Genomic DNA, 26,778 nt, shown 5'->3' on the forward strand with positions numbered 1-26,778 from the left:
ATGGAGTGACCCTTTCCCTTCAGAAGCCTTTCATGGTGGGGGTTGGGGGGCAGCAGCTGTCGAACAAGCAGACAAATCAACAGACTGTGACATATTGCAATGAAGTCATGAAGAAACGGGGTCGGAGGTCCCTTTAGTTGGGTGGTAGGCCCTGGACACCTCCCAGCCTCTGCTCACGTGTCCCCTGAAACCGAGTTTGTATCTTCAACTACTGGAGGTGATTTTTTTCTGATTCTGGAAAAGATCCTGACCCTATTTGAGACTCCATGTCCACCTCTGGCAAAAGGGGAGTTAACCATTCATATGCCACCAGGTGGGTGTGGAAGCCTAAGGTCCCGGAGCTTCCCTGGAGGACTGCCAGGCACCTTCTTTGTTAGAGCAAAGCGCCCTCTGCTGGTTCATCACCACCACGTCAGGTCACCCATAAGCCTTGGAATCAAAGGCCTCGCTATCAGGATCTTCCTCTCCTCCTGGACCTCTTCTCCCTCCTCTCTAGCCCTCATCACTCTACTTCCAGCCACACTAGCCACCTTGCTGTCCCTCGAACACACCGTGATGCTCCCACCTCAGGGCCTTTGCACGTGCCGTGCCCTCCGCCTGGGATGCTCTTGCTAGCCTCTCCCATCTGGTTTCCTTCTTCTCACCTTTCAGATGTCGGTGCAGATGCCACCTCTGCAGGGCAGCCTGCCCTTATGTCCACCCCTGACCAGGTCAGGCTTCCTCATTGTAAGTTTGCCCAGCAGCCATCAGGCCTCACCGAAAGGAACTGTGTCTCTTCTTTAACAAGGGCAGGATTTATGTCTGCTTATTCCCCTCAATGATCCCAGCCCCCTACACACGGCCTGTTGCCCAGAAGGCCTGCAGTGAACTCAAATTGAACTTGAACAGACCTATGTGCAAATCCCAAAGCTGGGGACCTCCAGCAACTAACTACTTCTCTGAACCTGTTTCCTCACCTATAAAACTGTAACAAAATACCCACTGCATTGTGCTGTTATGAAGATCCCATCAAATGATGTGTACGGTTCTAACACATAGTAGGTGCTGGATAAATATTCACTGAATGAGTGAATGAATCACTGAATGAATGACTAAGCATGAAAAGGAAGTAGATAAAAGAAGATAAAAGAAGCAAAGTTTCGGGACTTCCCAGGCAGTCCGGTGGTTAAGACTCCGTGCTTCCAATGCAGGGGGCGCGGGTTCGATCCCTGGTCGGGGAACTAAGACCCCACATGCCATGTGGCACAGCCAAAAAGAAAATAAATACATACATAAATAAATAAAAATTAAGGGCTTCCCTGGTGGCGCAGTGGTTAAGAATCCGCCTGCCAATGCAAGGGACACGGGTTCAAGCCCCACTCTGGGAAGAACCCACATGCCGCGGAGCAACTAAGCCCATGCGCCACAACTACTGAGCCTGTGCTCTAGAGCCTGTGCACCACAACTACTGAAGCCCGCGCACCTAGAGCCCATGCTCTGCAACAAGAGAAGCCACCACGATGAGAAGCCCGTGCACCACAACGAAGAGTAGCCCCTGCTTGCCGCAACTAGAGAAAGCCTGCATGCAGCAACGAAAACCCAATGTAACCAAAAATATAAATAAATAAATAAACTTATAAAAGAATAAAATAAAATTTAAAAATTAAAAAAAAAGAAGCAAAGTTGCAAGATTAATACTACAAAAAGGAATGACAGCTTGCAGAGCAATAAACACCAATTTGTGTACAAAATACAAGATACAACACACTTTATAGGTGCAGTCCCAAGTATGCAAACATGCAGAGAAAGTTCTGGAATTATACAAGTTAAGCTGTGACCCCAGGGAGGGGGTGTTTAAATGTTTCCGGATCACCTGAGTTTTTAATATTCCTTTGGTATTTGCAAAATAAGTTAAAAACTATGAAACAAAGACCCCTGAGACCCTCTGACCTCCATCCCAACCCTCCACTCCTAGTCCCCCAGCATCAAGTGCCAAAAGAGACCTCCATTCAGCCCCACTCCTGGGCCTGAACCCCCAGCAAGTCCCTGCTAGGGAATCTGGACAGCTGTGGCTTGGTCACAACCAGCCACAGAGGCTTCACCGTTTGGGGTCAAGTTCTTCCCCCAGGGGCTGAGACTCCCACTTGGCCTAAGCTGTTCCCAGATGCCTCAAGGCTTCTGGGTGTCCACCCAGCCTGGGTCTGAGCTTTGGCCGCCCCCTCACTTGCCCACGCAGAAGTCTTGGAAGATAATATCCAGGATCTCCTCGGTGCCCCCTCCGCCGGTGATGCGGGTCAGGTGCCCTCGGGCGACCCGAAGTGCTTCGGCCGCCAGGGCTAAGTCTTTCGCCTGCTTGTAGTGGCCAAGGGCATCCAGGCAGCCCTGGAGGTGATGCTGGTGCCTCGCCCGTGTCAGAAGTGGTGGGCCTGTGGATGGGTCCCCACACCTGGAAGGGACAAAGGATGGGGTCTCTCTCAACATTCAAAGGGGTGAGAGAGAATCATACCCATTTTTTAGATACAAAAACTGAGCTGGCAGGGTAGGTTCGTGCCCAAAGCCAGTGGCTCAGACCCTGAACTTGGACAGAGGGAGGTTGCCCAGTGGGCAAGGGGGGCTCACAATGCAGCCAGCTCCTTCCTCAGCGCTTCCAGGAGGCCATCCAGCCCCTCGCCAGTCAGGCAGGACAGCAACAGGTAAGGGGGCAGGTCAGCACTGGGATCTGGGCCCCCAGCTGGCAGCAGGTCCGACTTATTCAGCACCAGCAGGAGGCGCTGGCTGCGCCCATTTGGGCTCCCGGCTCCCGCAGGGATGACAACGGTGTCCAGGAAGTTGCAGCTGGACGGAGAGGCCAGGTCAGAAGCATCCAGCACGGCCAGGATGAGGTCAGCCTGCTCCAGCCTGGGGAAGCGGGAAAACGGAGCGTGGACCTCAGAGTTGAGCAATTAGGAGCACTGGGCAGGGGCAGAGGCAGAACTTAAAAAGCTGCCCTCCCCAGATAGCTGGGTCCCCACTTAATGGGGCTTAGTAGCCTTTCCTCATTAAGGAAGAATGAAAAATAAATGCAACCGGTTGAAACAGCAGAGGAAGGGCCCCGTTTCCCCCTCCCACCGCCCTGCCTGCCCACCTTTTTTGGGCGCGCCGCACGCCCTCCTGCTCCACAGGCCCCACGCCCTCCCGCAACCCCGCCGTGTCGCTCAGCAGCGCCGGGAACCCGGCCAGGTCCACGGGGGTCTCCAGCACATCTCGGGTGGTCCCAGGCTCCGGGGATACGATGGACACAGGCTTCCGGCCTGGGGGTGGGGTCAGAGAAAGGGGGAGGAATGGAGATGAGGGAGCCCCTCCCCAAGACTCCACCCCCACCCACCCCCACCCCCGGGCTGGACCTTTTCCACTGCCTTGGCCTCTCCCGTTGCAGAGCACAGGCTCCGGACGCGCAGGCTCAGCGGCCACGGCTCACGGGCCCAGCCGCTCCGCGGCATGTGGCATCCTCCCGGACCGGGGCACGAACCCGCGTCCCCTGCATCGGCCACTCTCAACCACTGCGCCACCAGGGAAGCCCCGGGCTGGACCTTTTCTTCGACCTCCCTGGCCCCTTCCCCATCCCTGAAAGCTCGGTAGCCACCCACCCCCACCCCGCCCGCTCCTAGCCCCCTGCCCTGGGCCCCGCCCCCTGACCACGCACTGAGCAGGTTCACTAGGCTGCTCTTGCCGGCGTTGGGAGGTCCCGCAACCACTACATGAGCCCCTGAGCGGAGCCTCTGTCCGCGCCTGGCATCTCGAAGATGTGCGCCCAGTGCCACCTCCAGCTCCCGCACTTCACTGTCAGCTGTGGATGGAGGAAAGGAGAGGGAGTAAGGAGGCCTTGGGGGGCTGAGATGCCAAATGTCCCCACCTCCCACGCCCCCGGGCAGGCAGACCCACCTCGATCCAGGACGCCCTCTTCCAGGTTGTCATCCTCACCAAAATCGATATAGGCCTCCACGTGGGCCAGAGCCTGAGGGAGGGAGGGGTGGATAGTGTGATCACACAGAAACCTACCCCTCAATATGCCCAGGTCCAGCCCGACATAAGGGGTCAGACTGGAGGCTTATAGACAGGAAGCGCTAATATAGGAGATGGTTAGGTAGGGTCTCTGAGGCAAGGTATGAGCGAATGTTGTACTTGCCTTAGTGAGGGTCTCGGCCCAGCCGCGGCAGAGATGGCTCAGCTCCCCATCTAGCTGCCTCAGGGCCTGCCGCCGCTGTGCCTCTGTTTCTGCATGGATCAGATCCGCCAGCCCCTCCACCTCGGTCAGGCTCAGCTTCCCGTGAGCGAACGCCCTCCTGGTGAACTCGCCTGCCTCCGCAGGCCGCAGCCCTGGCACACTGCCTACGGGAAGGTCCAGGGTCCTGAGCCCCCCTGGCCCCTACCTAGGCCCACCGACATAGCCATACCTCAAACCCAAGGCTGCAGACTCACCCAGGGCCTGCAAGACACCACTCACCACAGCCGGGCCTCCATGCACGTGGAACTCCGCGCAATCCTCACCCGTGAAACTCTGGGGACCTAGTATGTTGAGGAGATAGGTGTCAGGAGGATACAGCCTGGGCAACGCCTGGAAGGAGGAAGCTGGGTCATCGGAGCTACATGCAGTTCTGGATCTGGAGCCCCTCACCCGGGAACCAAAGCACCAGCGCGCGGTCCAAAGGCTCCCCAGAGCGGGGGTCGCTGAGCAGGCGCAGGCAGGCTTTGCGGGCCGGGGGTAAGTCCCGGGGGGCCGTGAGGCTCCGGAGGGCCTGGCCGCTGGCGGGGCCGCTGGTTCGGATCACCGCGATGCCGCAGCGGCCTTGGCCGGAGCTCAGCGCGAAGACAGTGGCTCCGGAACCGGGGGCCGGGGCGCCACTGCCCTGGCGCGTGCACGGTCTGGGACTGGAGAGGAGGAGAGTCAGTCAGTGCATCTGAGAAATCTGCCGTCAGAGTGGCAGGTGGATAGTGGGCTCGATGGTCGGGAGCTGACCCAAGTGGAAGTTCTGCGGCTAGGGGATGGACAGACTGGAGGGTCTGAGGCCGGAAGATGACTGGATTGAGATCTCTGAGAGCAGAAGTTGACCCAGATGTGGGCTCTGCGGCAGGGGGATGGACAGATTGGGGCTTGGAAGAAGGGGAAAGGTGGTTCTGCCGCAGGGAACTGCGCCCCCAGATCCCAGGGAGAGGGTTTGGGGCCCAAGTAGCGCCCTACGCTGTCACACTCCTTCCCCAGGTCGCCCCACCTGCGAGGCCCACGTGCCGCCCGGGCTACCAGGGTCCACAGCCCCCGCCACATGGATTCGCAACCAGCGACACTCCTGCTCACCCAGCCCGGGAGTCTGCAAGTCCAAGCAGGAAGCCCCGCCCACTCCGCGGCACGACTGGTAAAGCGCTCAACGATTCTCGATTACCATTGGGCCCCTTAGAAGACGTACCGCCCACCCACTGAAGATCTTCGCTTCTACTGGCTGATGCCAGGGAAAGAGGCAAGGGGCTTGCACGCCGGGGTGCAGTGAAAGGGTGTTCCACCGGCAACATTGGACAGAATTTTTAGGATCCTAGAGCGGCCGGGATCCTAGACACCGGAAGTGAGAGGTGGAAGTAAGGACAGGGCTTGGCATAGAGCAGTGGGAATTATAGAGGCGAGTGTTTGAGTCGAAGCAAGAGCGTCTCAGTGGCGGGAGTGATGAGTTCCGGGGGACCTACGCATTGGCTCTGGGAAAATCTTGTCAAAATTTCTGGGAAGACTTCTACTTGTTTTCTCGTAACTCTACAGTTTCTCGCCCCTCCCCATCTTTCCCTCCCGCCGTACCCTCGGCCTCGGATATCCTTCTTCATTTGACAAACTCTGCCTCAGTGCCTAGCTCCAAGGTCCCCCTCCGCCAGGAAACCTCCCAAGGACCCCCAGCACAGTCTTCTTTCCCTTCTGGACTACTCTGGCCCAGGTCTGCTCCTGCAGAGTTGAGTGTCCGGTCTGTCTCTGGCTCCCCGGAAGCCAGAAAGGGGAGTCTCAAAGATTACTTTCAGGTTAACCCAGGACAGCGCCGGCTCGCGAAATAAAGCGCAGATGGTGGAATTCCAGGCACCAGATGGGCGGGGTCTCCGGGGGTGTTTTCTCGCGGCTAATTTTCTGGTTCTTGGACGGAGAGAGCGGGCAGCCCGCCTGTATTTCGGGAAGACGGGAACAGGACACAGTTCTAATGACCTCACGCCTCGCCCTGCTCAGTTTTTTCATTTGTAAAAGACGGGCGAATGATGACATTCGCAGTCTCCGAGTTGTTCCATCTGTCAAAAGTATACATCAAACGCCTACCGTGTGACCACTAAGAATCAGTCTGGGTCCCTGCCCTCGCTGGCCTGTCAGTCTAACGGAGGAGGCTACACAGGATGGTCAGGGGGTCTGGGTGACAGGCAAAATACAGGGCACCCAGTTAAATGTAGATTTTAGATAAACAAGGAGTAACGTTTTAGTATAACTATGTCCCAGGCAATATTTGGGATATACTAAAAATTTATTCATTTATCTGAAATTCACATTTAACTAGGAGGACTGTATTTTTATTTGCTAAACTTGGTAACTCTATCGGGTCCTCCCTGAGGACGTTACATCCTGAAGGGTGCAGGGGTTAACGGGACAAAGAGGGCGTGAAGAGTGACCTAGGTAGCTAAACAGCATGTGCTAAGGTCATAAGGCAGGACCTGCATCTCAGATTCCAAACCGATGGCGAAACTAAGGCTCCGAAGCGGAGAATCCAGGCCCGGGGCGGGCGGGGATCGGGAAGAGAACGCACGTTCGGTGCGGGCGGGAACGAGCACCAGAGAGCGAGGTGGGCGGGCAAGAACGAAACCCAGAAAACAACACGGGCGGAGTCGAGAACCAGAGAAAGACGTGTCCGGGGCCGGGAAGGAGAATCGAGGTTCGGCGCGGGCGGGGACGAGAAGCAGCGCTCGGGCACGCGGGGACGGCGGCCGGCGCGGGCGGGCGCGGCCTTTGTCTCCTCCTCTGGCGCGCTCCGTGGCTGCACCCGCCCCATGAGCCCGCGGTCCCCCAGCGCCTGAGCCGCCCGCAGCCCCTGACCTGCCCTGCCCTCGCAATGGCCGAAACTGCCTCCGGCACCGGGGGCACGTCCCTGGAGGGTGAGCGTGGCAAGAGGCCCCCGCCGGACGGCGAGCCTGCAGCCCCGGCGTCCGGAGTTCTGGGTATGTGTGCAGCGCCTGGATCTGACAGGGTGGCAGGTGCCTGGGGTGTTCGCGGCGGCTGTACGGGGAGGGGATTGGAGTCAGCGGTCCCGGTCTGGAGTCCAGTCGAGGGGCCCGCTCCTCCGGCACAGCGGCTGCGGCCGGGCGGGCGCGGCTGGGACGGTGCAGCGGGTGGGGGCTCCCAGCGCAGGGACACCGACACGCCCCTCCTAGAACCCCAGCCCAGGGCTGAGCCCAGTCACCCCTTGGGCTACCGGATCGCTGCCGAGCAGTGATGCGCTTGAGAGAGCCTCTCCACAGAGGCTACAGAATCGTACAGTCCTGGGTTCGAATCCCTGCTCGACTGTGTGACCTTGGGCGCGTGACTTAAATGCTCTGGGCCTCAGTTTCCTCGCCTGTGAAATGGGGGTAAGAACCGCGCCCAGCTATGAGGACGCACTGACATAATGTGGTGAGGCGCTCAGATTTGCTAGTGAGCGCCCCATCGATTGTGGTTTTGGAGGCGGAGCTGGGCCTCGAGAATGAGTAAGATTTGTAACGGAGGACCTGGGGGAAGGGCATTCCTGGAGAAGGGCCTGGCTGGTGCAAGGACGTGGAGGGAAGGAAACAACCCAAGGCCAGAGCTCGCAGGGCCTTGAATGCCAAGCTGAGAGCCGAGGAGCCCTGGCAAGTGTGTGATCGGGGGCAAGGGCTGGAGGGACCAAGACTGGAGGCCAGGGTTCTGATCCGGGAATGGTCTGACCCCAGCCTGCCCTGCCTGCTCCCCAGATAAGCTTTTTGGGAAGCGGCTCCTGCAGGTGGGTCGGTACCTGGTGTCCCACAAGGCATGGATGAAGACGGTGCCCACAGAGAACTGCGACGTGTTGATGACCTTCCCAGGTACCTGTGTCCATCCCCCCAGGGTCCAGAGTGAGCTCCCTTGAGCTGGGCTCCCCTGAGTAGGAGTCTGCAGGAGGCCTTAGACCACCCGTGACAAGAGCTATCGGTCCCTGTGCCCCTTGGCAGACACGACCGATGACCACACGCTGCTATGGCTGCTGAACCACATCCGCGTGGGCATCCCCGAGCTCATCGTGCAAGTCCGCCACCATCGCCACACGCGTGCCTACGCCTTCTTCGTCACCGCCACGTATGAGAGGCGAGTCCCTGTCCCTGGCCTCTCGCTGACCCTGCTACTCAGCTCCCCGCCCTTCCAAGCACCAACTGCGAGGTCCAGCCACCCCGCATTTGTCCCTGACGGCCACCAGGTACACCATCCCTAGTTCCAGGATGGTGAGCCAGGGTCTCCCCTTGATCCCACCTCCCCTGCCCTTCCTGCAGCCTACTCAGAGGGGCCGACGAGCTGGGTCTGCGCAAAGCAGTGAAGACTGAGTTTGGCGGGGGCACCCGCGGCTTCTCCTGCGAGGAGGACTTCATCTACGAGAATGTGGAGAGTGAGCTGCGCTTCTTCACCTCCCAGGTGCGGCCGGCTCTGGCCCCCAGCGCACATTCCTAGCCCGTGGGCGGCTGCTCCCTGTGCTCACGCCCTGTCCCCTGCAGGAGCGCCAGAGCATCATCCGCTTCTGGCTGCAGAACCTCCGTGCCAAGCAGGGAGAGGCACTGCACAATGTGCGCTTTCTGGAGGACCAGCCAATCAGTGAGTGAGGCGGTCCCAACCTTCCAATCATATGTGGGGAGTTGGCTGGGGCTCTTAGAGGACAGCTATCAAAGTAGGAGGGTTAGGAAGGTGAGGCCTAGATGCAACCAATCAGGGACTACTGAAGAGTTGGGCGGGGCCTGGAGATCAATCAATGAGCTGAAGGGGTGTGGCCTCAGCAAAGGGGTGGGGCTTGTCCCCTCGGAGGCAGGTCCGGGAGAAATCCTTCTCTCTGGGTCTGGGATAAGGTAGGGGCAGGACCATGGACAGCACTCCGCGTACTGTGTGGTGCAGCCCTGGGCCTCAGTTTCCCCTCCAGGAAACGAGCCGCTGCACGTTCACCTTCTAATGCCAGCTTTGCACCATTCCTCAGACATCTGGAGCAATGAGCTGAGGCCAAATAGCTCTATTTAAAAAAGTGGTTCAGGGCTTCCCTGGTGGCGCAGTGGTTGAGAGTCCGCCTGCCGATGCAGGGCACACGGGTTCGTGCCCCGGTCCGGGAAGATCCCACATGCCGCGGAGCGGCTAGGCCCGTGAGCCATGGCCTCTGAGCCTGCGCGTCCGGAGCCTGTGCTCCGCAATGGGAGAGGCCACAACAGTGAGAGGCCCACGTACCGCAAAAAAAAAAAAAAAAAAAGTGGTTCAGGGAAATTCCCTGGTGGTCCAGTGGTTAGGACTCCACACTTCCACTGCAGGGAGCCCGGGTTCGATCCCTGGTCGGGGAACTAAGATCCCGCAAGCCGTGCGGTGTGGCCAAAAAAAAAAAAAAAAAAAGTGATTCCCCACTGGGATCCCACCTTCTCAGGTTTCCTGCACCCTTCCCCTCCTGCCCCTGCACCTCCCAAATTTTGAGGAAGAACCGGATATTCCTTCCACTAAGAACTCCTCTCCTGGGAAGAGCCTCTGCGAGTTTAAGAGCAGGCAAAAAGCTATGACTTGGGTTTCAGCCGAGGGGGGCTGGCCAGGCCCAGCACAGGCAGAAGGGTTCTTGTCCCCCAACAGTCCCTGAACTGGCGGCCCGCGGGATCATCCAGCAGGTGTTCCCAGTCCACGAGCAGCGCATCCTGAACCGCCTCATGAAGTCATGGGTGCAGGCTGTGTGTGAAAACCAGCCTCTAGGTGTGGTCCGGCCAGGGGGTGGGGGTGGGGGTGGGGTCCCAGGAGACAGTCAGGGCTGACTGGGACACCCCTGTCCCTGGCAGATGAGATCTGCGACTACTTTGGCGTGAAGATTGCCATGTACTTCGCCTGGCTGGGTTTCTACACATCGGCGATGGTGTACCCGGCGGTCTTCGGCTCTGTCCTGTACACATTCACAGAGGCTGATCAGGTGCCGGGTGTGGACTGCACAGGGGCTGGGACACCCAAGACACCTTCCTCCCTGGACTGGGCCAGCCAACATTTCAGCCCTCCTCTGCCACCCCCAGACGAGCCGGGATGTATCCTGCGTGGTCTTTGCCCTCTTCAACGTAGTCTGGTCAACGCTCTTCTTGGAGGAGTGGAAACGGAGGGGAGCAGAGCTGGCCTACAAGTGGGGGACGCTGGACTCACCCGGGGAAGCTGTGGAGGAGCCGCGGCCCCAGTTCAGGGTCAGTCAGGGGGGATCTGAGTTCAGGGGCTTTGAGAATGGGGTTAAAAAAAAGAGAAAACGTACTGGGCAAGGAGCATTGCAAGAACAAAGGGAGGGGTGAAGTAGGGCTGCAGCGTCTGAGATGGTGTGCCAAGTGGGGGACTCTCCATGCCCAAAGGGAGAGGGGTGGGAAATTGGCTTTGAGGGGCTGGGAAGGGTGCATTAGGCGCAGGCACCGCAGTAGCAGAGCATGACAAAGAGACACTGAGGTCGAAGGGTCGGGAAGGGTGCAGGGCAGAGGCAGCCCCTCTGATCTCACGTGGGGCCGGGCCCCCACCCTCTGCCAGGGCGTGCGGCGCATCAGCCCCGTGACTCGGGCCGAGGAGTTCTACTACCCGCCCTGGAAGCGGCTGCTTTTCCAGCTGCTTGTGAGTCTCCCCTTGTGCCTCACCTGCCTGGCCTGTGTGTTCCTGCTCATGCTCGGCTGCTTCCAGCTGCAGGTGACCTCCAGCCCCTAGCCCTGGCCTTGGCCCCGACCTGGCGGCCACCTGTCCAGGTGTGCCGTGAGCGGAGCCCAGCTGCCGGGGTGACCTGTGAACGCCCTGCCCCTGCAGGAGCTGGTGCTGAGCGTGAAGGGGCTGCCCCGTCTCGCCCGCTTCCTGCCCAAAGTCATGCTGGCCCTGCTGGTCAGTGCAAGCGCCGAGGGCTACAAGAAGCTGGCCGTCTGGCTCAACGACATGGGTATGCCCTGCGAGGGGAGGTCCCACTGCCCACCCCCAGGAGGAAGGGCCCCGCCGCCCTGTGGGGTGTGCCTGCTGCCCATGATGGTCTGGGCCACGCCCTCACTCGCCTCCTTGGCCCGCAGAGAACTACCGGCTGGAGAGCGCCTACGAGAAGCACCTCATCATCAAGGTTGTCCTGGTGAGTGGTGGCCAGCAGGCAGGCAGGGGTTCTGCAGGGGATACACGGGAGCTCCTGGGGACAGAGGTGGCAGGGTGACCGCCCACCTGCCTGCTTCCCACAGTTCCAATTCGTCAACTCATACCTGAGCCTCTTCTACATTGGCTTCTACCTCAAGGACATGGAGCGCCTGAAAGAGGTAAGACCCCGGCCTGAAGCAGTGCCCCCCATGGCAGCCAGTGGGGGGGCCAGACCTGGCCCGATGGGTCCATGGGCTCTACAGCCCCTCCCCCCCTCCTCCATCCTTCTCTCCTCTCTGTCCGTCTGTGTGTCCTCTCTCTACCTGTCGTCCCTCCATCTGTATGTCCACCTGTCCGTCGGTCCCTCCACAGCTCCTGATCGTCCTGTCCCTGTCCCAGAGCCTCGAGCGGCAGCTTTGGGCGGTGCTGGTCCCGCTCGCGGCCCTGCGGTTCTGCCTTCTCCTCCTCTCCCTCCGGGGCCTCCTGCTCATGGCCCGGGCCAAAGTACTGGCAGGTGGCGAGCCCTCGGGGCCTCGCCGGGGTGGGCAATGTGGCTATGCTGGGGGCCTCACACCAAGCCGAGGGTGCATGCTCTGAGGGGATGGGCTTCCGCTGACGGGGTGCAGGTGGCAGGAGCCCCCGGAGGCCCTGGCCACCAGCTGAGTGAGCTCCTGGGCGGTGCTGCAAGCAGGGAAGCCATGGCCTGCCCAGGAGATTGGCTAGGAGCGCTGTGACCTGCCCAGCTGCGGTTTGGGGTTGCCTCCGTGTCCAGGGACATCCAAATTGGGTTCAGGGTGTGTCTGGAAGCGTGTTTCGGGAGGGCGGGTGCCCAGTCCCCGCAGCCGGTCCCGGTGCCCAGAGCCCCGCCCGCCCCCCACGTGGCCTCTCTCCACCCCCTTCCTGCCCCCAGATGCTGGCCACGCTGCTGATCACCCGCCAGTTCCTCCAGAATGTTCGAGAGGTCTTGCAGCCGCACCTGTACCGGCGGCTGGGCCGTGGCGAGATTGGCCTGCGGGCTGCCTGGGAGCTGGCCCGTGCCCTGCTTGGCCTACTGAGCCTCCGGCGCCCTGCACGCCACCTCGAAGCCCAGGCTGAAGAGGGTGTCGGTGGCAGCAGCGGTGGCGGGGGCCGCAGGTGTCTCAGTGGGGCCTGCGGGGCACCTGAGGAGGAGGAGGAGTCCACCATGGAGCGTCGGCCAGCGGGGGAAGGTGGGGAGGTGGGGGACGGGCCTCGGGGGGGCAGGGAGGAGGAGGAGGACGAGGAGGAGGAGGAGGACGAAGAGGAGGAGGACGAGGAGGAGGAAGGCGAGGAGGGCGGCCTCCTGGACTGCGGGCTTCGGCTGAAGAAGGTCAGCTTTGCTGAGCGGGGGGCTGGGCGGCGGCGGCTGGGCCCAAGCCCGGAGGCCCTCCTGGAGGAGGGGAGCCCCACCATGGTGGAGAAGGGGCTGGAAGCTGGCGTGTTCACGCTGGCCGAGGAGGACGATGAGGCCGAGGGGGCTCCCAGCAGCCCTGAACGGGAGCCCCCGGCTGTCCTGCTCCGCTGGGCCAGAGGTGAGGGCCGCGACCAGGGCCCCGATGGGGGCCCAGACCCAGAGCCGGGCTTGGGTGACTCAGCCCGGAAGCAGCGGCGGCAGAACCGGTCATCTTGGATCGACCCACCCGAGGAGGAACACTCGGCCCAGCTCACCCAGGCTGAGCTCGAGAGCTGTATGAAGAAATACGAGGTGAGGAGGGCGCCTGAGGGCAGGGGCCGGGCCCTCCGAGGGGCGCAGCGCAGTGAGGTGGAGGGCCTGGGGGTGATGGGAGGGAATAACGGGACCCTTCATGTGGTCAGGAACCTGCCCGAGGGGGAGCTCTGGGTCCATGCAGAATAATCTGGGGGGTGGGCTTGAGGAGAGGAAGGTGGTCCGAGGGAGGAGGTGTCCCGGGCGGAGGGAGAGCCCTAGGCCCCACCCAGGTGCCCGCCCACAGGACACGTTCCAGGACTACCAGGAGATGTTTGTGCAGTTTGGCTACGTCGTGCTCTTCTCGTCTGCCTTCCCCCTGGCTGCCCTCTGCGCCCTCATCAACAACCTCATCGAGATCCGCAGTGATGCCCTCAAGCTGTGCACGGGGCTGCAGCGGCCCTTTGGGCAGCGGGTGGAGAGCATTGGCCAGTGGCAGGTGGGGGGAGGGCTGAGGGCCCCAAGCCGGGGTGCACCAAGGAGGAGCGGGTGCTGGGGAGGGTGGCTGGGCACCCCCTGAGCCCGCCTATCCCCCTGCAGAAGGTGATGGAGGCCATGGGCGTCCTGGCAATCGTAGTCAACTGCTATCTAATTGGCCAGTGTGGGCAGCTGCAGCGCCTCTTCCCCTGGCTCAGCCCCGAGGCGGCCATCGTGTCCGTGGTGGTGCTTGAGGTGGGGCTGGCGGCCGGGTTGGGGGAGCCAGGCGGCGGGTGGGTGTCCCCGTGCCTGCAGCCTCCTCCTCTGTCACCTCAGCACTTCGCTCTGCTTCTCAAGTACCTCATCCACGTGGCCATCCCCGACATCCCGGGCTGGGTGGCTGAGGAGATGGCCAAGCTGGAGTACCAGCGCCGGGAGGCCTTCAAGGTATGTGGGCTGGGGTGAGTGCGCTTTATGTCTCTGCTCCGTGGGGCTTCTCCACCTAGCCTGGCTGGCCGTCCAGTCCTTAGCAGGAGGGTGGGTGTTCAGAGCCTGGTGTAATAATTAGCGTTCCGAAAGGGCCTGGTCCCCTCTGGGATCCTGGTGGCATCCAGCACCAGGTTGGCACTCACGAACTGTCATCCACCAGCTTGCCCAGCATTGCCCTGTTGGGGGCCAGAGACACAGCTGACGCTTCCTAGAAGCCCAAGCCTCTGCCGCATTCCTCAGAAAGCTGCAGAGAAGGCCAGGGAGCTCACTGGCGCCAACCGATGGAGCTCTCCACGATGATGGAAACGTTCTGTTTCCGTGCTGCCGACGTAGCCCCTCACTGCAGATGACCAACGAGCACTTGAAACGGGGCTGGTGCCACTGAGAAACAGACTTTTTCTTTGCAGTTATTTAAATTGACAAAGCCGTGTGTGGCTGCCGGCCACTGGATGGGGCAGTCACAGCTCTGTCTCTCACCAGTTCTCCAGAAAGCAGGGAACCACTGAGGCCCAATATTTGTTTACACTCTCCCAATTCCTAAGACGGTGTCTGGCAGGGGATCAGGGACAGAGGCGGTGGCCAGTAAATGTTCGTTCTCTTCTCAGGCCTCAGAAAGCACCGGCATGGGTCCAGGGATGCAGTTGGTGCCCCATAAGTGTTTAGATCTCTCCCCACTTCTGCAGAGAGCCCCAGGGTGGGTCCAGGGATGCAGCTGGTACCCAAGAAGCGTTCGGATCTCTCCCAACTTCCGCAGGAGAGCGCCGGCATGGGCCCGGGCCTGGTTTGGTGCCTGCTCGCCCGCCTGCTCTTCCCAGTGTCCCCATAATGGCCCCGTTCTGCCCGCAGAGACATGAGCGCCAGGCCCAGCACCGCTACCAGCAGCAGCAGCGGCGGAGGCGAGAGGAGGAGGAACGCCAGCGCCACGCAGAACATCATGCCCGCAGGGAGCGCGACGCCAGTGGCCGGGAGGAAGCTCGGGCTGAGGGCTCCGGGTTGGACCCTGCTGCCCCAGAGAAGGCCTCGGCCAAGGCCAAGGGCAGTGGGGCGGCAGGAGGCCATGGGCCGGAGCGGCCCAAGCGCCCGGGGTCCCTGCTGGCACCTAACAACGTCATGAAGCTGAAGCAGATCATCCCACTGCAGGGCAAGTTCCTGTCGTCCGGGGCTGCATCCTCGCTGGCCGGCGCGGGGGCCAACCTCACTGCCCGGCCGCCCCCTGCCCCGTCTCCCACAGGCAGTGACACCCGCCTGCCGGCCTTCCTCAGCTTCAAATTCCTCAAGTCACCCGAGACCCGGCGGGACCCAGAGCGTAGCCACTCGCCGCCCAAGGCCTTCCACGCCAGCAAGCTCTTCCCCTTCGGCGGGGCCCGGGCTGAGGCCGGGTCCAACGGGGCGGGCGGGCAGGCCCGGCAGGACGGGACCCCCAGCGGTGGCAGTGGTGGTAGCCGAGCCCAGCGGAGTGGGCCGGCAGACGAGGCCGCAGCTGAGGAGCCGGACACACCCCGGCCCGAAGAGGAAGGCTCAGGTCACAAGCTTTAACTCGGGGGTGGGGACTCTGGGCCGGGCTTTGGGGATAGGGGTGGGGTGTCCAGGCCTGGGGAGAGGGGCTGAAGGGGACAGAGGAGGCCCCGTCTCCCGGTACCGGTTGGGAACCTGGGTATGTGGTACATGGAGCCTCTTGGTCAAAGCCTACCCAGTCTTTCCGGGACCCCGGAGAGCCTGGAGCCCTGTGCCTGACCCTCCTCACCCCTGGGGAGGGATGCCAAAGCCCCTCGTCCCAGCGCCCCTCGCACGGCCTGCCATGCTCCAGTGCCAGGAGAGATGAGGGAGGCCCCTTCACCACCTGGCCCTTCCTCTCCTGCCCCCATGAGACCCTACACCCAGCTCACTCTGGGGGCCCTGGACCCCCAGGCCTCTATGCAAGTCCCCATCCTGCAGCCCAGCTGTTCGAGGTGGCCTTTCTGGGAGGTGGAGCTCAGGCCGCCCACCCAGGGAGCTCAGGGCTGCAGCCACACGTGTGCCGAGCAGAGCCACAGGCCTCACTGCCGCCCCTCCCACCCCGTCCCAGCCCGGAGTCCAGCAGCCCATCCCAGGGAGCCCAAGAGGTGGCAGCTGTAGCACCAGGGATATAGGTCAGAAGTCAGAGGGACTTCCTCAGACCGTCCTCTCTCCGTGACGGGGAGGGGCCCAGTGCCCAGAGGCGGGGGATGCACCCGAAGAAGCCCACCCCTTGTCACTGATCAGAAGCAATAAGGCCCTCCATGTGCCTGAAAGCCCGGAGGGAGCGCGGGCAGGGTCCCCAGCGGGGTCCAGCGGCGGGGCCGGCATCTCCCCGGAACGGCCCCTCTCGCCTCCGCAGGGACAGCGCCGGCCCCGGTGGGCGCCCCGGCCCTCCGCACCCGCCGCAGCCGGAGCCCTGCGCCGCTGCCGCCGCCGCCGCCAACACCGCTGCCCCGGCCCCCGACGCCACCCGCCGGCTGCTGGCAGTGGGACGGGCCGTGGGGCTGCGGGGGCGAGGGCGCCGCCCCCCGCCAGGCCCCTGCCGCCGCCGCCGCCGAGTGTCCGCCCTGCGCCCTCGCCGGGCCCCTGCCCGCCCCGGCAGCTGGCGTCCTGCCGGGGGACGCCAGCTTCTACAGCCTCCCGCCGCCGCCGCTGCCTCCCACCTCCGAGCCCCCGGAGCCCCCGGCACCGTCGCCCAGCCCCAGCTCCAGTCCCAGTCCCAGTCCCCAGGCCGTGTGCTGGCCCAGCGGCTGGCATTAGCTCCGCCCGCCCTGCCTTCCTGTTTTCATATGCAATATCAATCACGGACGGGGCGGCAGCCGCCACCCAGAAAACGCTGCTGTCGGTGTATCCCAGTATTGGCTGCCCCCTCCTGGGTCAGGGCCGGGGGCCTGGGGCCCCTCTATCTGCCGTTTTCCTTTCGACCAGGATGGGGGGAAAGGAAAGGAAACCCCCCCAAAACAACAGAAAACACACACAGAATAGGCGATTATTTATTTGTTTTTAATTTATTTTGTCATATTTTTGTAAAACGGCAGAAATGCAATAAAAAGTATATTTCAACAGTGCCGAAGGGCGGAGCTGTGGAAAAGGGACGTAAGGGGCCCAATGACGAGGTTGGGGCCAGCTCTTTGGGGGCCTGGCAGGCCTAGGGTGGGTCCCCCCCCCCCCCCCCCATGACCCTTAGGGAACTCCTCCAAAGAACTGGGTCTCCAGGCCATGGCTGGAAAACTCCAAAAATCCAGGCCCAGGGGCCCCTGGGAGGAGCTGCAGAGCCTCAGGCCCCATCTTCGGCCTCCTAGACTAAGGAAGAAATCTCAAAGTGCTGATAGGATTCAGCAGTTTGGGCCCTGGGCCTGCGTCCTGAGTCGGCCTCAGTCGTGCAGGGCTACCCTTTCTGGCACACCCGCCTCCCAGGCTGCCATCTGAGGAGTCAAGGGCTGCGGGGAGAACTTGGGTGTGTAAGTCAGAAGGCACCTGGTGCCTGAGTCTCGATGTTGAGGGGATGGCATGTTGGGGTGTGGCTTCCGGGAAGGGCCGGGATGCCCCACTGTGGGACAGCTGTCAGACCCTATTCGCTGGGACCCTTCACTGTGATCAGGGATGGACATGGCCTCTCCCACCCTCAGGTGTGTCCACATACAAAGGCTCAGGGCCCAACGGGCCCCACCCCAGGCAGGGCTGGGGGAGCCAGTGTGAGGAAGGGGCACTTGCGGGGGGGCATGAAAGAGAAGTCAGGGTTCGCTGGAGGCAGGAGAGCAGCCTGTGCAAAGGCACAGAGGTGTGGGAAGGCAGGGTTTGGTGTTTGGGGGAACAGAGTGAGTAAGAGTAAAGGCAAGAGGGGTGGGTGGAGGCTGGCTGATGGGCCTGTGCTGGGGAGACCACAGGGAGGCCACGGGACCCCTGCCCACACCGTGGACAGCACTGGCAGGAGACAGAACCCAGCCCCTCAAAGGGGAACCTGGGGCCAGGGAGGCGTGGGCAAGCCTCGGGGAAGGACAGGCTGAAGCCTGCGCCTGCCCTGCCCCACGGCCTTTGAAGCTAAAGTCCTGCCATCTACTCTGCCACCAACAAACGGCGACACCACGCGCCTGCCCAGGGTCAGGCCAACCCCTGGGACTGGGGATTCCAAGCTGGTCTGAGAACCCCCAGGGACTTAGCCCTCCCCAGCACGACCACAGTCAAGCTTGCATTTCCTAAGCACCTGCCTTACGACCACAGGAACTGAACACCGTGGCACATGCGCCCAGAGCTGGGCCCCACAGCTGGGCAGCTAATCCAGGAGCCTTCCACCCAGCAGACACGGGGCAGCTCAGGCCGGAGCAGTCTGCCTCAGGCTGGGCCCTCCACGGTGACAACCTGGGGCAGGCGCCCCCCGCAGCCCGTGTCCCTCACGCACGCCGCAGCCCAACCCTTCACTGCCCCCAACACCCCAGCCATCAGCTCCAGCACTCTGGCTCCCACTCAGGGCTGGCGGGGGAAGCAGCGGCATTCCCCTGGCCCTGTGCCCAGTGGTCAGGAACTCAAACCTTCTGCCTGGAGCCCAAATACCCCCCTACGTCCCCGGGCTCAGCCCCAAGCCCAGTCCAGCTGGCTCCCGGGAGTAGCCGTGGAACCTGCCGACTGAGGGCACTGGGGCTGGGCGTCCCGCGGCGCTCCACGTGCCTCCTCTCTGAGGGCGTGAGGCCGGGCCACCTGGGCTGTCTCCACAGAGGCTGGTGGGCGTGCCGCCCTGCTCGCCAGTGTCATGGGCGTGGGGCCCACCACAGCTCCATCCTTGGCAGCACGGACCGTCTCTCTGGGGTGTCCCAGTCCTCGAGGACACCTTGACGGCTGGGGTAGAGGGGCGGGTCCGGGCAGGTCTTGGCTCTGATCGAGATGGCCGCAGCAGGCCCACGAGAGAATCCAGCTGGTCCTGGGGCCCCAGCGTCTGGGGGCCCCTTCCGGCTCCTCTTGGTGATGATGGGACGACTCTCAGTGGCTCCATCCTCTGGGGCTGAGGCACGCCGAGCAAAGACGCGAGGTCGGGTAGGAAAGATCCTTTTATTGGGGTGGACATGGAGCACGCACTAGTCCATGATAAAATGACTTAAGAGAAAGATCCGGAAGGGCTGACTTCTCCCCCTTACGCATGCTCAGAGCAAGGTCTGGGCACAGAATAGGTCCCGGTGGAACTCGAGACAAGGCAAGTCTTTAAGGCCCGAACCAGCCGGTGGGAGCCGGGAGAAGGGCCCCCACCCCTGCCGGCCGGCTGCAGCAGGGGCCTGGCTCTAGACCCTCTCAGACACGCTCCAGTTTTCCAGAGGAGAACTGGGGGGCGAGAGGAGGGGGAACTGGAGGGGGGGAGGTGAGTAACAATTGTTGTTTTTAAAAGCATCTACCAACATCACACTACTGGGTCTGACGTCCCCTTTAACCATCGCTTGGTACATTTTACAGCATAAATAAAAACTCAAGGAAAATAAATACATCGGCTCCTATGAGGTTGGAAGTGGTGTGGACGGTGGGGCGTGGGTGGGCCGGCGGAGGGGTTGCGGGGCAGGGCGCTTACACAAGGCGGGCGGGCGAGGAGCAGACAAGACAGGAGGCGCCTGTGGGGGAGTGTGAGTCTTAAGTGTCCTCGTGCATGTCCGGGCTGTCGGTCCGTGCGACCTTGCGGGGGGGTGCCGAGCTCTCACCCTCGAGGTCCACTTGCTCCTGGTCTCTCTTCTTGGCGGCATTCTGGGGGGCAGGGGAAGCGGAGGGGTTGTGAGTCTTCATGCTGGGGGAGCTCCTGAAATCTGACGCTGGCCCTGGGGCCCCAGCACATCACAGAGCCGGGCAGTCGACCTAGGGCCCGTGGCTAGCCCCTTCTGCCCCCTGGACCTGCGCCACCAAGCCATGGTCCCCTGGGGACACCAGCCTGTGACAAGCACTTCAAGGAGTCACCACAACTCTCAATGACCCCCACACAGCATTTCTCAGACACTCAGAGAAGCCATCCACCCTGCCGGAGGGCAAAGGGCACTCGTGAGCCACCCGGGGAAGCCCCCAAATAGCCACAGAGAGGAAAGCATGCTGATTTGGGAAAACCTCCTTTCCTCACTGGTGGGAATCAAGGCTTGTGGGGCGGGGGTGGCCAGGAGCTGGGGTTTTCTGAGCAGTCACTTCATCATGGGGTCCCCCTCCAACCTGGCCCAGAGCAGGTCACTGTCCAATGTTCACCATTATGGGGAAAAAAACAATCTGACCACACGGCAAAACTACACGTGCAGATTTTCAAGAAAGAAAAAAAAAATATCCTGTCAGAAAGGTGGCCTCTTACGGGAAGGACGGGGGCGACGACTTTTCACAGCAGCTACGCATCCTAGTAGGGCCTGGATTTTTAATCGTGTGTACTTTTCATCATTGAACAAAGACTCCAAGTAACAACACTGAAGTCTATCTGCCACCAGGGCCGTGCTCCCCACAAATTGTGGGGAGATGGGCTTCAGTACAGCTTACCTGCCTGTCCCTGAGCACTAGAGCCCTGTGGCCTCTGCACAGCCATTCCTCTAGAGCATTCTTCCTTCTCCTGAATCACCTAGCAAACGCCTATTCAGCCCTCAAGGCCCCACTCGAACACCCAGTCTCCCAGCCACCGGTGTCCTTCCACTTCTCAGAGCCTCCTGCTGGGCACTGTGTTCCTTCCCCGAGCCCACGTGCCTTACCTTTTTGTCCCATTGCTGATGTAAGTAGCGCAAAAGAATGTTTGTTTTTTCTGTCACAATAACTGAGAAGAAAAGACAGATAAAGTTGCAGGAAGAAGCTGTGGGGAGCCAGCTGCAGGCGGCCCAGCCCCCATCCCAGCCTGCACTGCCCTCCCAGGACGAGCTTACCCCTTCCTGGCCTCTGGGCTGTCCCTGCCCTGGGTGGCCTTTGTGTGACTCAAGTCACCACCCCCAACCCTGGAGGAGATTTCAGGAAGCCAAGCATTCTCCCTCCTGAGCACAGGCCACTACCATGAGCCCAAGCTGGCTGCCCTGACAGGGTCCCTGCTTCCCAGAGAGAGGCCGAGTCCTAAGCTGAGCTCGGATTCCACCCTCGGGCGGGGGAATGAGCCCCGGCATGCCAGGTCACGTGGGTGTCTTCCCAGACAGACCAGGAGCACAGATCCACATGCTGTGCCCCAGTGACCACAGAACGCACCCAGCAGAGTCCAGGATTTTTTCACGGTTGAAAGAAAACACCGTGACTACAATAAATAACCTTGAGATCCCCCTGCTCTGCAGGCTCCAGGCCTTTCCCTGCAGGTCCCTCTGCCTAGCCGCCCCTCCCCAAGCTGCCCACCCCAGCCTGGGCTGGGTCCCCCACCCTATGGTATGAGTCTCGAGACCTGTGACAGGGAGCCAGCAGGGGAGGCCTGACTTGATGCAAGGGTGGGGGTGAGGGCCAGCAAGCGGCAGACGAGGGCCACCTTGGGACCCTGCAGGGCTGGACGCGGATGCCGGCGTGGACGTCAGGAGGGTCCCAGGGAAAGCCAGGCTTCCCGCTGCTCCCAAGGACTGGGAGCTGCCCAGCTTCCCACAGGTCACCTCCTGCACTACCCTCTGGCCCTTCCCCTTGGCAGCCGGGATGAGACAGAACAACAAAGGCCACTTACTCTGTTCGGACGGGTACTCCCGAGTGGGCAGGTAGACTGAGGGACGTCGGTTCTGTGGGAGGGTTGGGAAGGCATGGGTTAGGAGAGTAGACAGGTCTGGGGTCCCCTCACCCCTCAACTCAGCACCCGCCCTCCAATGCAGATCAAAAGACGTGTGAGGATTTCAAGTGGGGCTGGGTTTGAAGCTCAGCCCCTCTTTCTGGCAAGACCCCGACCTGGGGGCTGCACACCACCCCCGGCCCTTTCCCCGAGGGCCGCTCACGGCCCACGTACTCACCGAGGCTTTGCACACAGAGTCGGCATGAAATCGACTAAAATTGCTTTTGTTGTAGACAGGCAGTCCTTTCAAAAAATCTGCCTAGAAGACAGGGAAGATGGTAAGTGAGAAATCAGGCAGCAGGCTGGGCCACCCTCGGAGCACCTGTGACCGGGTGGGCTACCTACCGGGTGACTTCCGGTTTCCTTCTTTCTGTTCTGTCATTCAAGTTTTCTAGAACTCACCCTTGAGCTGGCCACCTGATGTGTCCACTCTTATGACCAGAACAAAGTAACCAACCCCAGAGTAAGGGTATGATCTCCCACAGGGTCCTCACAATAAACCTGTCACCAGGCCAAGGAGCGGGGAAACTGAGGCTCAAACAGGACAGGACACTTGCATCAAGTCAGGAGCAAGCAGCGGGGTGGGGAGCCGGACCCGGGCCCATCCGACTGCAGACCTGTCCTCTGTGCTAGCTGAATACTGAACTCGTGGTCTCACCTCCATTTATGCGCCTTTGATAGAGCCTGGGATGGAGACTTGTCCACCCTAAGAAACTCTGAGGGTCCATGAGACAATACATGGGGGTGGGGGAGCAGGAGGCTGGGTGAAGGGGAAATGGCAGCTGGGACACAGGGGCTGCTGGGACACAGGACCCGAAGCCTGGGGTCAACCGAGCTTCCGAATCCTGAGAAAACTCAGAAACCCAAGTTTCAGCGTCAGTGCCAGCTTTTTTCTTTTTTGTTTTTGGCTGTGTCATGTGGCATGTAGGATCTTAGTTCCCCAACCACGGATCGAACCCGTGTCCCCTGCACTGGAAATGCAGGGTCTTAACCACTGGCCCGCCAGGGAAGTTCCAGTGCCAGCCTTTTAAAACTGGCTGAGCTTTGCAGCAAACACTGTGTGGACCAGGGCTGGCTCGAGGGCTGCTCCTGGGGTCCCCACATCCAAAGGCTGCCCTGTAAGGGGAGAATGCCTCCCACTGGGGGGAGGGCCAGAAGCCTAAAGGAAGCAGGCTGGCTCCTCCCTGCCCCCGGTGCCTGGGGCAGGGGTTCAGGCACCAGAGGTTTCAGGCCCGCAAGGTGCCAGGGAGCCAGCGACAGATTCATTCACAGCTCTGACTCTTGGAAAGTCCTTTTTCTCTGACGCTCTGGCACCAACTGGACAAGGAAGGGAGAAAGCTCTGGAAGGGGAAGACCCTGACTCTGGGTGGAGGGCAGGTCTCTGCCACAAGATGGGGGTGAATAAAGGCCAAGGGGAGCTGTGTCCGCCTCAGGAAACTGAGGCACAAGAGCCCCGGAGAGGGATGAAGGCTGAGAACTTGGGGCAGGGAGTGACTTCCCAGCAGAGCAGGAGGGCAACGCTGTCGTCAGGCCTGGAGAGGGAGAGCTGGGGAGGACCAGGGGTTTCCCAAGCTGGAGTCACCCCATCATACAGACGAGGAAACTGAGGCAAAAAGGTCATGTAACACTCATCTGAGGTCCCCCAGCCCCAACGAGAAAACAAGGAAGCTGACTGAACCCAGGTTTGCCTAACCTCAGAGCCCAAGCTCCTGTTCTGTGATGCCAGTGCCTCTGCTTCCTGCCTGAGAGCCGAGGGCTCAGAGCCTACAGGCTACGTGAACCCTCCCTCGGGTGCTCAATCGCCATGCCTGACCCAGGCGCTGCGCTCTCGGGGAAGCTGCTGTTCAGGGGATCCCCCATCACCCTCTGGTGCCGGCAGAAACAGGCGTCCTCTCCCCTGTGGGGCCCAACCCCTCCTCTGCTGGGCCCCAGCAAGAGCCTAGCAGGATGGGTGAGCCAGGGGAGCTGGAACGTGGACGGGCCTCCTGCTGCCACCCAGGAGGTGGCCCTCACATCTGGGTGACCTACGGCCCCAGAGCCAGCTCAGAGTGCCTCAAACCTGCCTCCCCTGTCCCAGGACCCCTGCCTCAGCTCGGCCCCAGACTATGGGGCCAGCTTCATCCATCCGGCAAGGTGTTCTCAGGACCCAGGGCACTGCGGAGAGCCACAGCAGACCTACTTCTGGCCCCGGGGAACAGCCAGTGCATGGGGACACGGGTGTGGATCAAAGCCATGCAGTGAATGCAGAGTGGCCATGAGGACAGGGCACCACGAGGTGCCATGTGAGGCCCATGAGAGCAGGGGGAGGGGGTAGGGAAGGCTGGCTGGTCTGGGGGATGGGGAGGACTGCCCAGAGGCAGTGATGCAGGCCTGAGACCTACAGGAGAGGAGGGCTCCCTGCCCCAACTCAAAGCCCTCCGCAGCCCTGGCTCGGCTTGGCCCACGCCAGCCTCCTGCCACACACCTCCTCAGCCCGTGCCACCCTCCAGGAATGCCCCTCTGCTCTCCACGTGGGAAACACCCGCCAAACTCTCCAGTCAGCTCGAAACGCCCCCTCCCCCTTCCCTCTCCCCACACCCCGGAAGCCTCTACCAGGGATCCTCTGCCAGAGGCACGCTCATACCCCAACGAGGTCATCTGTTTACACATCCAGTTCCCTCACTGGACTGCCACTTCCCTGAGGCAGAGGGCAGGACAGGGCTGGCTCAACCCTGGGTCCCTGACAGGGCTAACGTAGGGCCGGGCAGCAGAGTGGTGAGAGGCTCCGAAGCCCCAGGCCTGCACTGATCCTGGATGGGCCCCTCCCTGGCTGTGTGACCTGGGGCAGGTGACCTCCCAGTCTGGCCGCCCCAGTTGTGAGCGCGGTTTACAAGAGGGACCCCTCCCAGGGTTATTCTGGGTTTCAGTAAGACAACACAGGGAGAGAGCTTTGCCCAGAGCACCCCTGAGGGCAGCTGTTAGTATCGATGCATGTGTGCTGAATAAATGAATGCAGACAGGGCATAGCCAGTACTTCCTGTCAGCTAAGCAGGAAAACCAAGCCTCAGACACAGGGAGAAATCCTCACCTCAGCCAGACAAATCCTAGCTACAGCTGGGCCCAGAAGCTGTCCATTGCCTCAGCAAACACTCGCTGAATATCTGTGTGCCAGTCCCTGTGTGGGCAGCCTGCCAGTGACCCAACCAAAGCAAGATGAGGAAAAGAAATGGTGTGCAGAGAGAGGAGGCATGGGGGCCTCCTGCAATCAGGAAGGGACCCTCTGAGCAGATGTTATTCACAGGAGGAAGAGCAATCCAGGCAGGAGTAACAGGTGCAAAGACCCTGGGGTGGCAGGGACTGAATGTGAAGATGTGAAAACAAGGCCACTGTGGCTGGAGCTCACAGCGGGGAGGGGTGAAGGGGGTGGAGATGAGGTCACAGAGCTGGGCAGGGACCTTGGAAGCTGAGGAGGGGAGGTGGGTTTCATTGGGGTTACAACAGGAAGCCCCCCCCACTGTTTTGTAAGCTAGATAGTGGTATTATCTGATTGACATCTTTAAAAGCTCCCTCTGGTTCTGGGTGAATTACAGACTGCCAGCGGGGCAGGATGGAGGCAAGACCAGGGAGGAGGCTGGAGCAGGTGTTCAGGCAGGAGGTGGCAGTGCCGGGACCAGGTGGGGAGCTGTGGACAGATTCAGAATTCGTTTTGGAGGCAGAGCCAACAGAACCCTCTTAGGAACTGGGAGTGGGCAATGAGGTCGCAGCGAGGAGTCAAGGACAACACCCAGGCTTGGGGACCCACGTGCTAGGAACCCACTTACCACTTTCCCATATCCTTCCTGACAAGAAGTCTTTTATCTATTCCCCACCACATCCCAAGGACTATGGCTTGTGGGCTGGGACCCTGAGTCCAGGAACAATGGGGTTTGACTTGCCCTGACAAAAGCTCCATCACCTCTGTCAGCCCTGGGGATGCCAAAGAGTGGAGGGAATGAAGGGGGCTTCAGCCCAACTGTGAGGCTGTGTCCCACTTCAAGGTGGAGAGCCCAAACCCCAAAGAACCACCAGACCCAAATCCCAGGATGAGTGAGTGGCCCAAGGGGGACTTTAACCTCCCCAAAAGTTGTCATTATCCCCACTTCAAGATGAGGAGACAGCTAGGAGGGAATGTCACCATCCCCGAGTCACCCAGCTCATCTGTTGAGCGTTCACTGTCCCAAGCCCTTTAAGACGTCAGTTCCCCAAATTATCACAACCCTATGAAGTCTGGACTATTGCTACCCTCATTTAACAGGGACAGGGCCTGATAACTGGAGAGATGAAGTCGCTCCCGCTGATCGGGACCGGAATGTTGGAGGTGGGGTCAGGGCTCTGGGGGACCAAGGCAGTTCGCGATGTCGCACTTCCTTTGGCGATAAAGCCCCGCATGTCACGATGTCAAGCCCCCTCCCCGCCCCGACGCTCAGGCCGGCCTCCCAAACCTTCCCGAACAGGAAAGGCCCAGGCCTGGCGCCCGGAGGACGAGGCCTCAGTTGGGGGTCTCGGGGGACCCCATCCCCACACCCCCAGGCGATTTCCGGGGGAGCCGCGACCCGGAAATGAATGAGTTGTCAGGGCCTGGAAACCTAGATAGGGTCAGGGGTCGGAGATGGAGCCAGGACGGGGTCAGCAAGAAGCTCACAGCAGGGTCCCGGGGGGTCGAAGGTGACAGGTCAGAGAGAGGGGCGGGGCCGGGCCCCCCAGGGCGGTGAGGGGCCTCGGGGGTTACTGGAGGTGGGTGGGCCCGCGGCGCCATTTTGTCGAGCGGAGGGGGAGTACGGCCCTGGCGGCCACCCTCACCATCTTCTGTTTCCTCCGTCGCCGCCTCAGCCACCGCCTCAGCCGCCGCCACCGCCACCACAGCCGCCTCCTTAGCAGCCGCCGCACAGTAACTTCTAGCCACGGCACAGCCCACACTGCTGGTGCGGCCGCCCTTCAGTCGTTGGTCCGCCCTCTGGCCCTGCCTCCAAGTTATGCGGTCTTTGCGCACTCCCATTGGCCAGATCCGGCAAAGTCACGCGGCCATTGGTCGCCACGCCGCCTCCCTTCGTTGTCAAGTTCAGTTGAGAGAGCAAAACCCCGCCCGGGACTTGCAAGCGAAGA

At 61.3% G+C, this 26,778-nt stretch overlaps 3 protein-coding genes across 8 annotated transcripts; 1 reads left to right on the top strand and 2 right to left on the bottom strand.

The window, feature by feature from the left end:
- Positions 1–1,730: 1,730 nt before the first annotated feature.
- GTPBP3 (GTP binding protein 3, mitochondrial) lies at positions 1,731–6,017 on the bottom strand. Of its 2 annotated transcripts, none has more exons than XM_033401492.2 (9): positions 5,312–6,017; positions 4,634–4,887; positions 4,438–4,524; positions 4,145–4,347; positions 3,901–3,973; positions 3,662–3,805; positions 3,104–3,269; positions 2,599–2,877; positions 1,731–2,425 (listed from the first exon to the last, which is right to left on the bottom strand). In XM_033401492.2, the coding sequence occupies exons 1-9, from the start codon at positions 5,521–5,523 to the stop codon at positions 2,200–2,202; spliced, it is 1,644 nt and encodes a 547-aa protein (XP_033257383.1). In that variant the 5' UTR covers positions 5,524–6,017; the 3' UTR covers positions 1,731–2,199. The 2 variants fall into 2 exon arrangements, with proteins under 2 accessions (XP_033257383.1, XP_012391254.1); XM_012535800.3 differs by having other exon boundaries at positions 5,229–5,425.
- Positions 6,018–6,827: 810 nt separating this feature from the next.
- On the top strand, positions 6,828–17,005 carry ANO8 (anoctamin 8). 3 transcript variants are annotated; one of them, XM_004277579.4, is made up of 18 exons: positions 6,830–7,185; positions 7,954–8,064; positions 8,191–8,323; positions 8,506–8,644; positions 8,725–8,821; positions 9,824–9,940; positions 10,024–10,151; positions 10,249–10,410; positions 10,739–10,891; positions 11,006–11,132; positions 11,257–11,312; positions 11,416–11,490; positions 12,222–13,034; positions 13,282–13,473; positions 13,575–13,706; positions 13,788–13,898; positions 14,787–15,462; positions 16,297–17,005. In XM_004277579.4, the coding sequence occupies exons 1-18, from the start codon at positions 7,080–7,082 to the stop codon at positions 16,695–16,697; spliced, it is 3,729 nt and encodes a 1,242-aa protein (XP_004277627.1). In that variant the 5' UTR covers positions 6,830–7,079; the 3' UTR covers positions 16,698–17,005. The 3 variants fall into 3 exon arrangements, with proteins under 3 accessions (XP_049564213.1, XP_004277627.1, XP_049564212.1); XM_049708256.1 differs by lacking the exon at positions 13,575–13,706 and having other exon boundaries at positions 6,828–7,185; XM_049708255.1 differs by lacking the exon at positions 9,824–9,940.
- Positions 16,915–26,686, bottom strand: DDA1 (DET1 and DDB1 associated 1). Of its 3 annotated transcripts, XR_004475553.2 has the most exons (6): positions 26,476–26,686; positions 21,836–21,912; positions 21,559–21,610; positions 20,627–20,688; positions 19,489–19,658; positions 16,915–18,933 (listed from the first exon to the last, which is right to left on the bottom strand). XR_004475553.2 is itself a non-coding variant. In XM_033401493.2 (5 exons), the coding sequence occupies exons 1-5, from the start codon at positions 26,669–26,671 to the stop codon at positions 19,548–19,550; spliced, it is 498 nt and encodes a 165-aa protein (XP_033257384.1). In that variant the 5' UTR covers positions 26,672–26,686; the 3' UTR covers positions 18,965–19,547. The 3 variants fall into 3 exon arrangements, 2 of the variants coding, with proteins under 2 accessions (XP_033257384.1, XP_004277628.1); XM_033401493.2 differs by lacking the exon at positions 16,915–18,933 and having other exon boundaries at positions 18,965–19,658; XM_004277580.3 differs by lacking the exon at positions 16,915–18,933 and having other exon boundaries at positions 18,965–19,658; positions 21,836–21,916; positions 26,476–26,608.
- Between the last annotated feature and the right edge of the window lie 92 nt (positions 26,687–26,778).

Source organism: Orcinus orca, chromosome 3 (assembly GCF_937001465.1).
Source record: "Orcinus orca chromosome 3, mOrcOrc1.1, whole genome shotgun sequence".
NCBI classification, from domain to species: Eukaryota; Metazoa; Chordata; class Mammalia; order Artiodactyla; family Delphinidae; genus Orcinus; species Orcinus orca.

Bases quoted from the DNA above. Each gene is read 5' to 3' on its own strand.
- DDA1 (XM_033401493.2), bottom strand. From the start codon at position 26,671: ATGGGAGTGCGCAAAGACCGCATAACTTGGAGGCAGGGCCAGAGGGCG. The intron at 21,611-21,835 runs GTGAGTACGTGG...ACCCTCCCACAG, and splicing joins ACTCTGTGTGCAAAGCCTCG to AACCGACGTCCCTCAGTCTA. The intron at 19,659-20,626 runs GTAAGGCACGTG...CCTGCCCCCCAG, and splicing joins ATCAGCAATGGGACAAAAAG to AATGCCGCCAAGAAGAGAGA.
- ANO8 (XM_004277579.4), top strand. From the start codon at position 7,080: ATGGCCGAAACTGCCTCCGGCACCGGGGGCACGTCCCTGGAGGGTGAG. The intron at 7,186-7,953 runs GTATGTGTGCAG...CCTGCTCCCCAG, and splicing joins CCCGGCGTCCGGAGTTCTGG to ATAAGCTTTTTGGGAAGCGG. The intron at 8,324-8,505 runs GCGAGTCCCTGT...CCCTTCCTGCAG, and splicing joins GTCACCGCCACGTATGAGAG to CCTACTCAGAGGGGCCGACG.
- GTPBP3 (XM_033401492.2), bottom strand. From the start codon at position 5,523: ATGTTGCCGGTGGAACACCCTTTCACTGCACCCCGGCGTGCAAGCCCC. The intron at 3,974-4,144 runs GCAAGTACAACA...TCCCTCCCTCAG, and splicing joins GGGCCGAGACCCTCACTAAG to GCTCTGGCCCACGTGGAGGC. The intron at 3,806-3,900 runs GTGGGTCTGCCT...CTCCATCCACAG, and splicing joins AGAGGGCGTCCTGGATCGAG to CTGACAGTGAAGTGCGGGAG.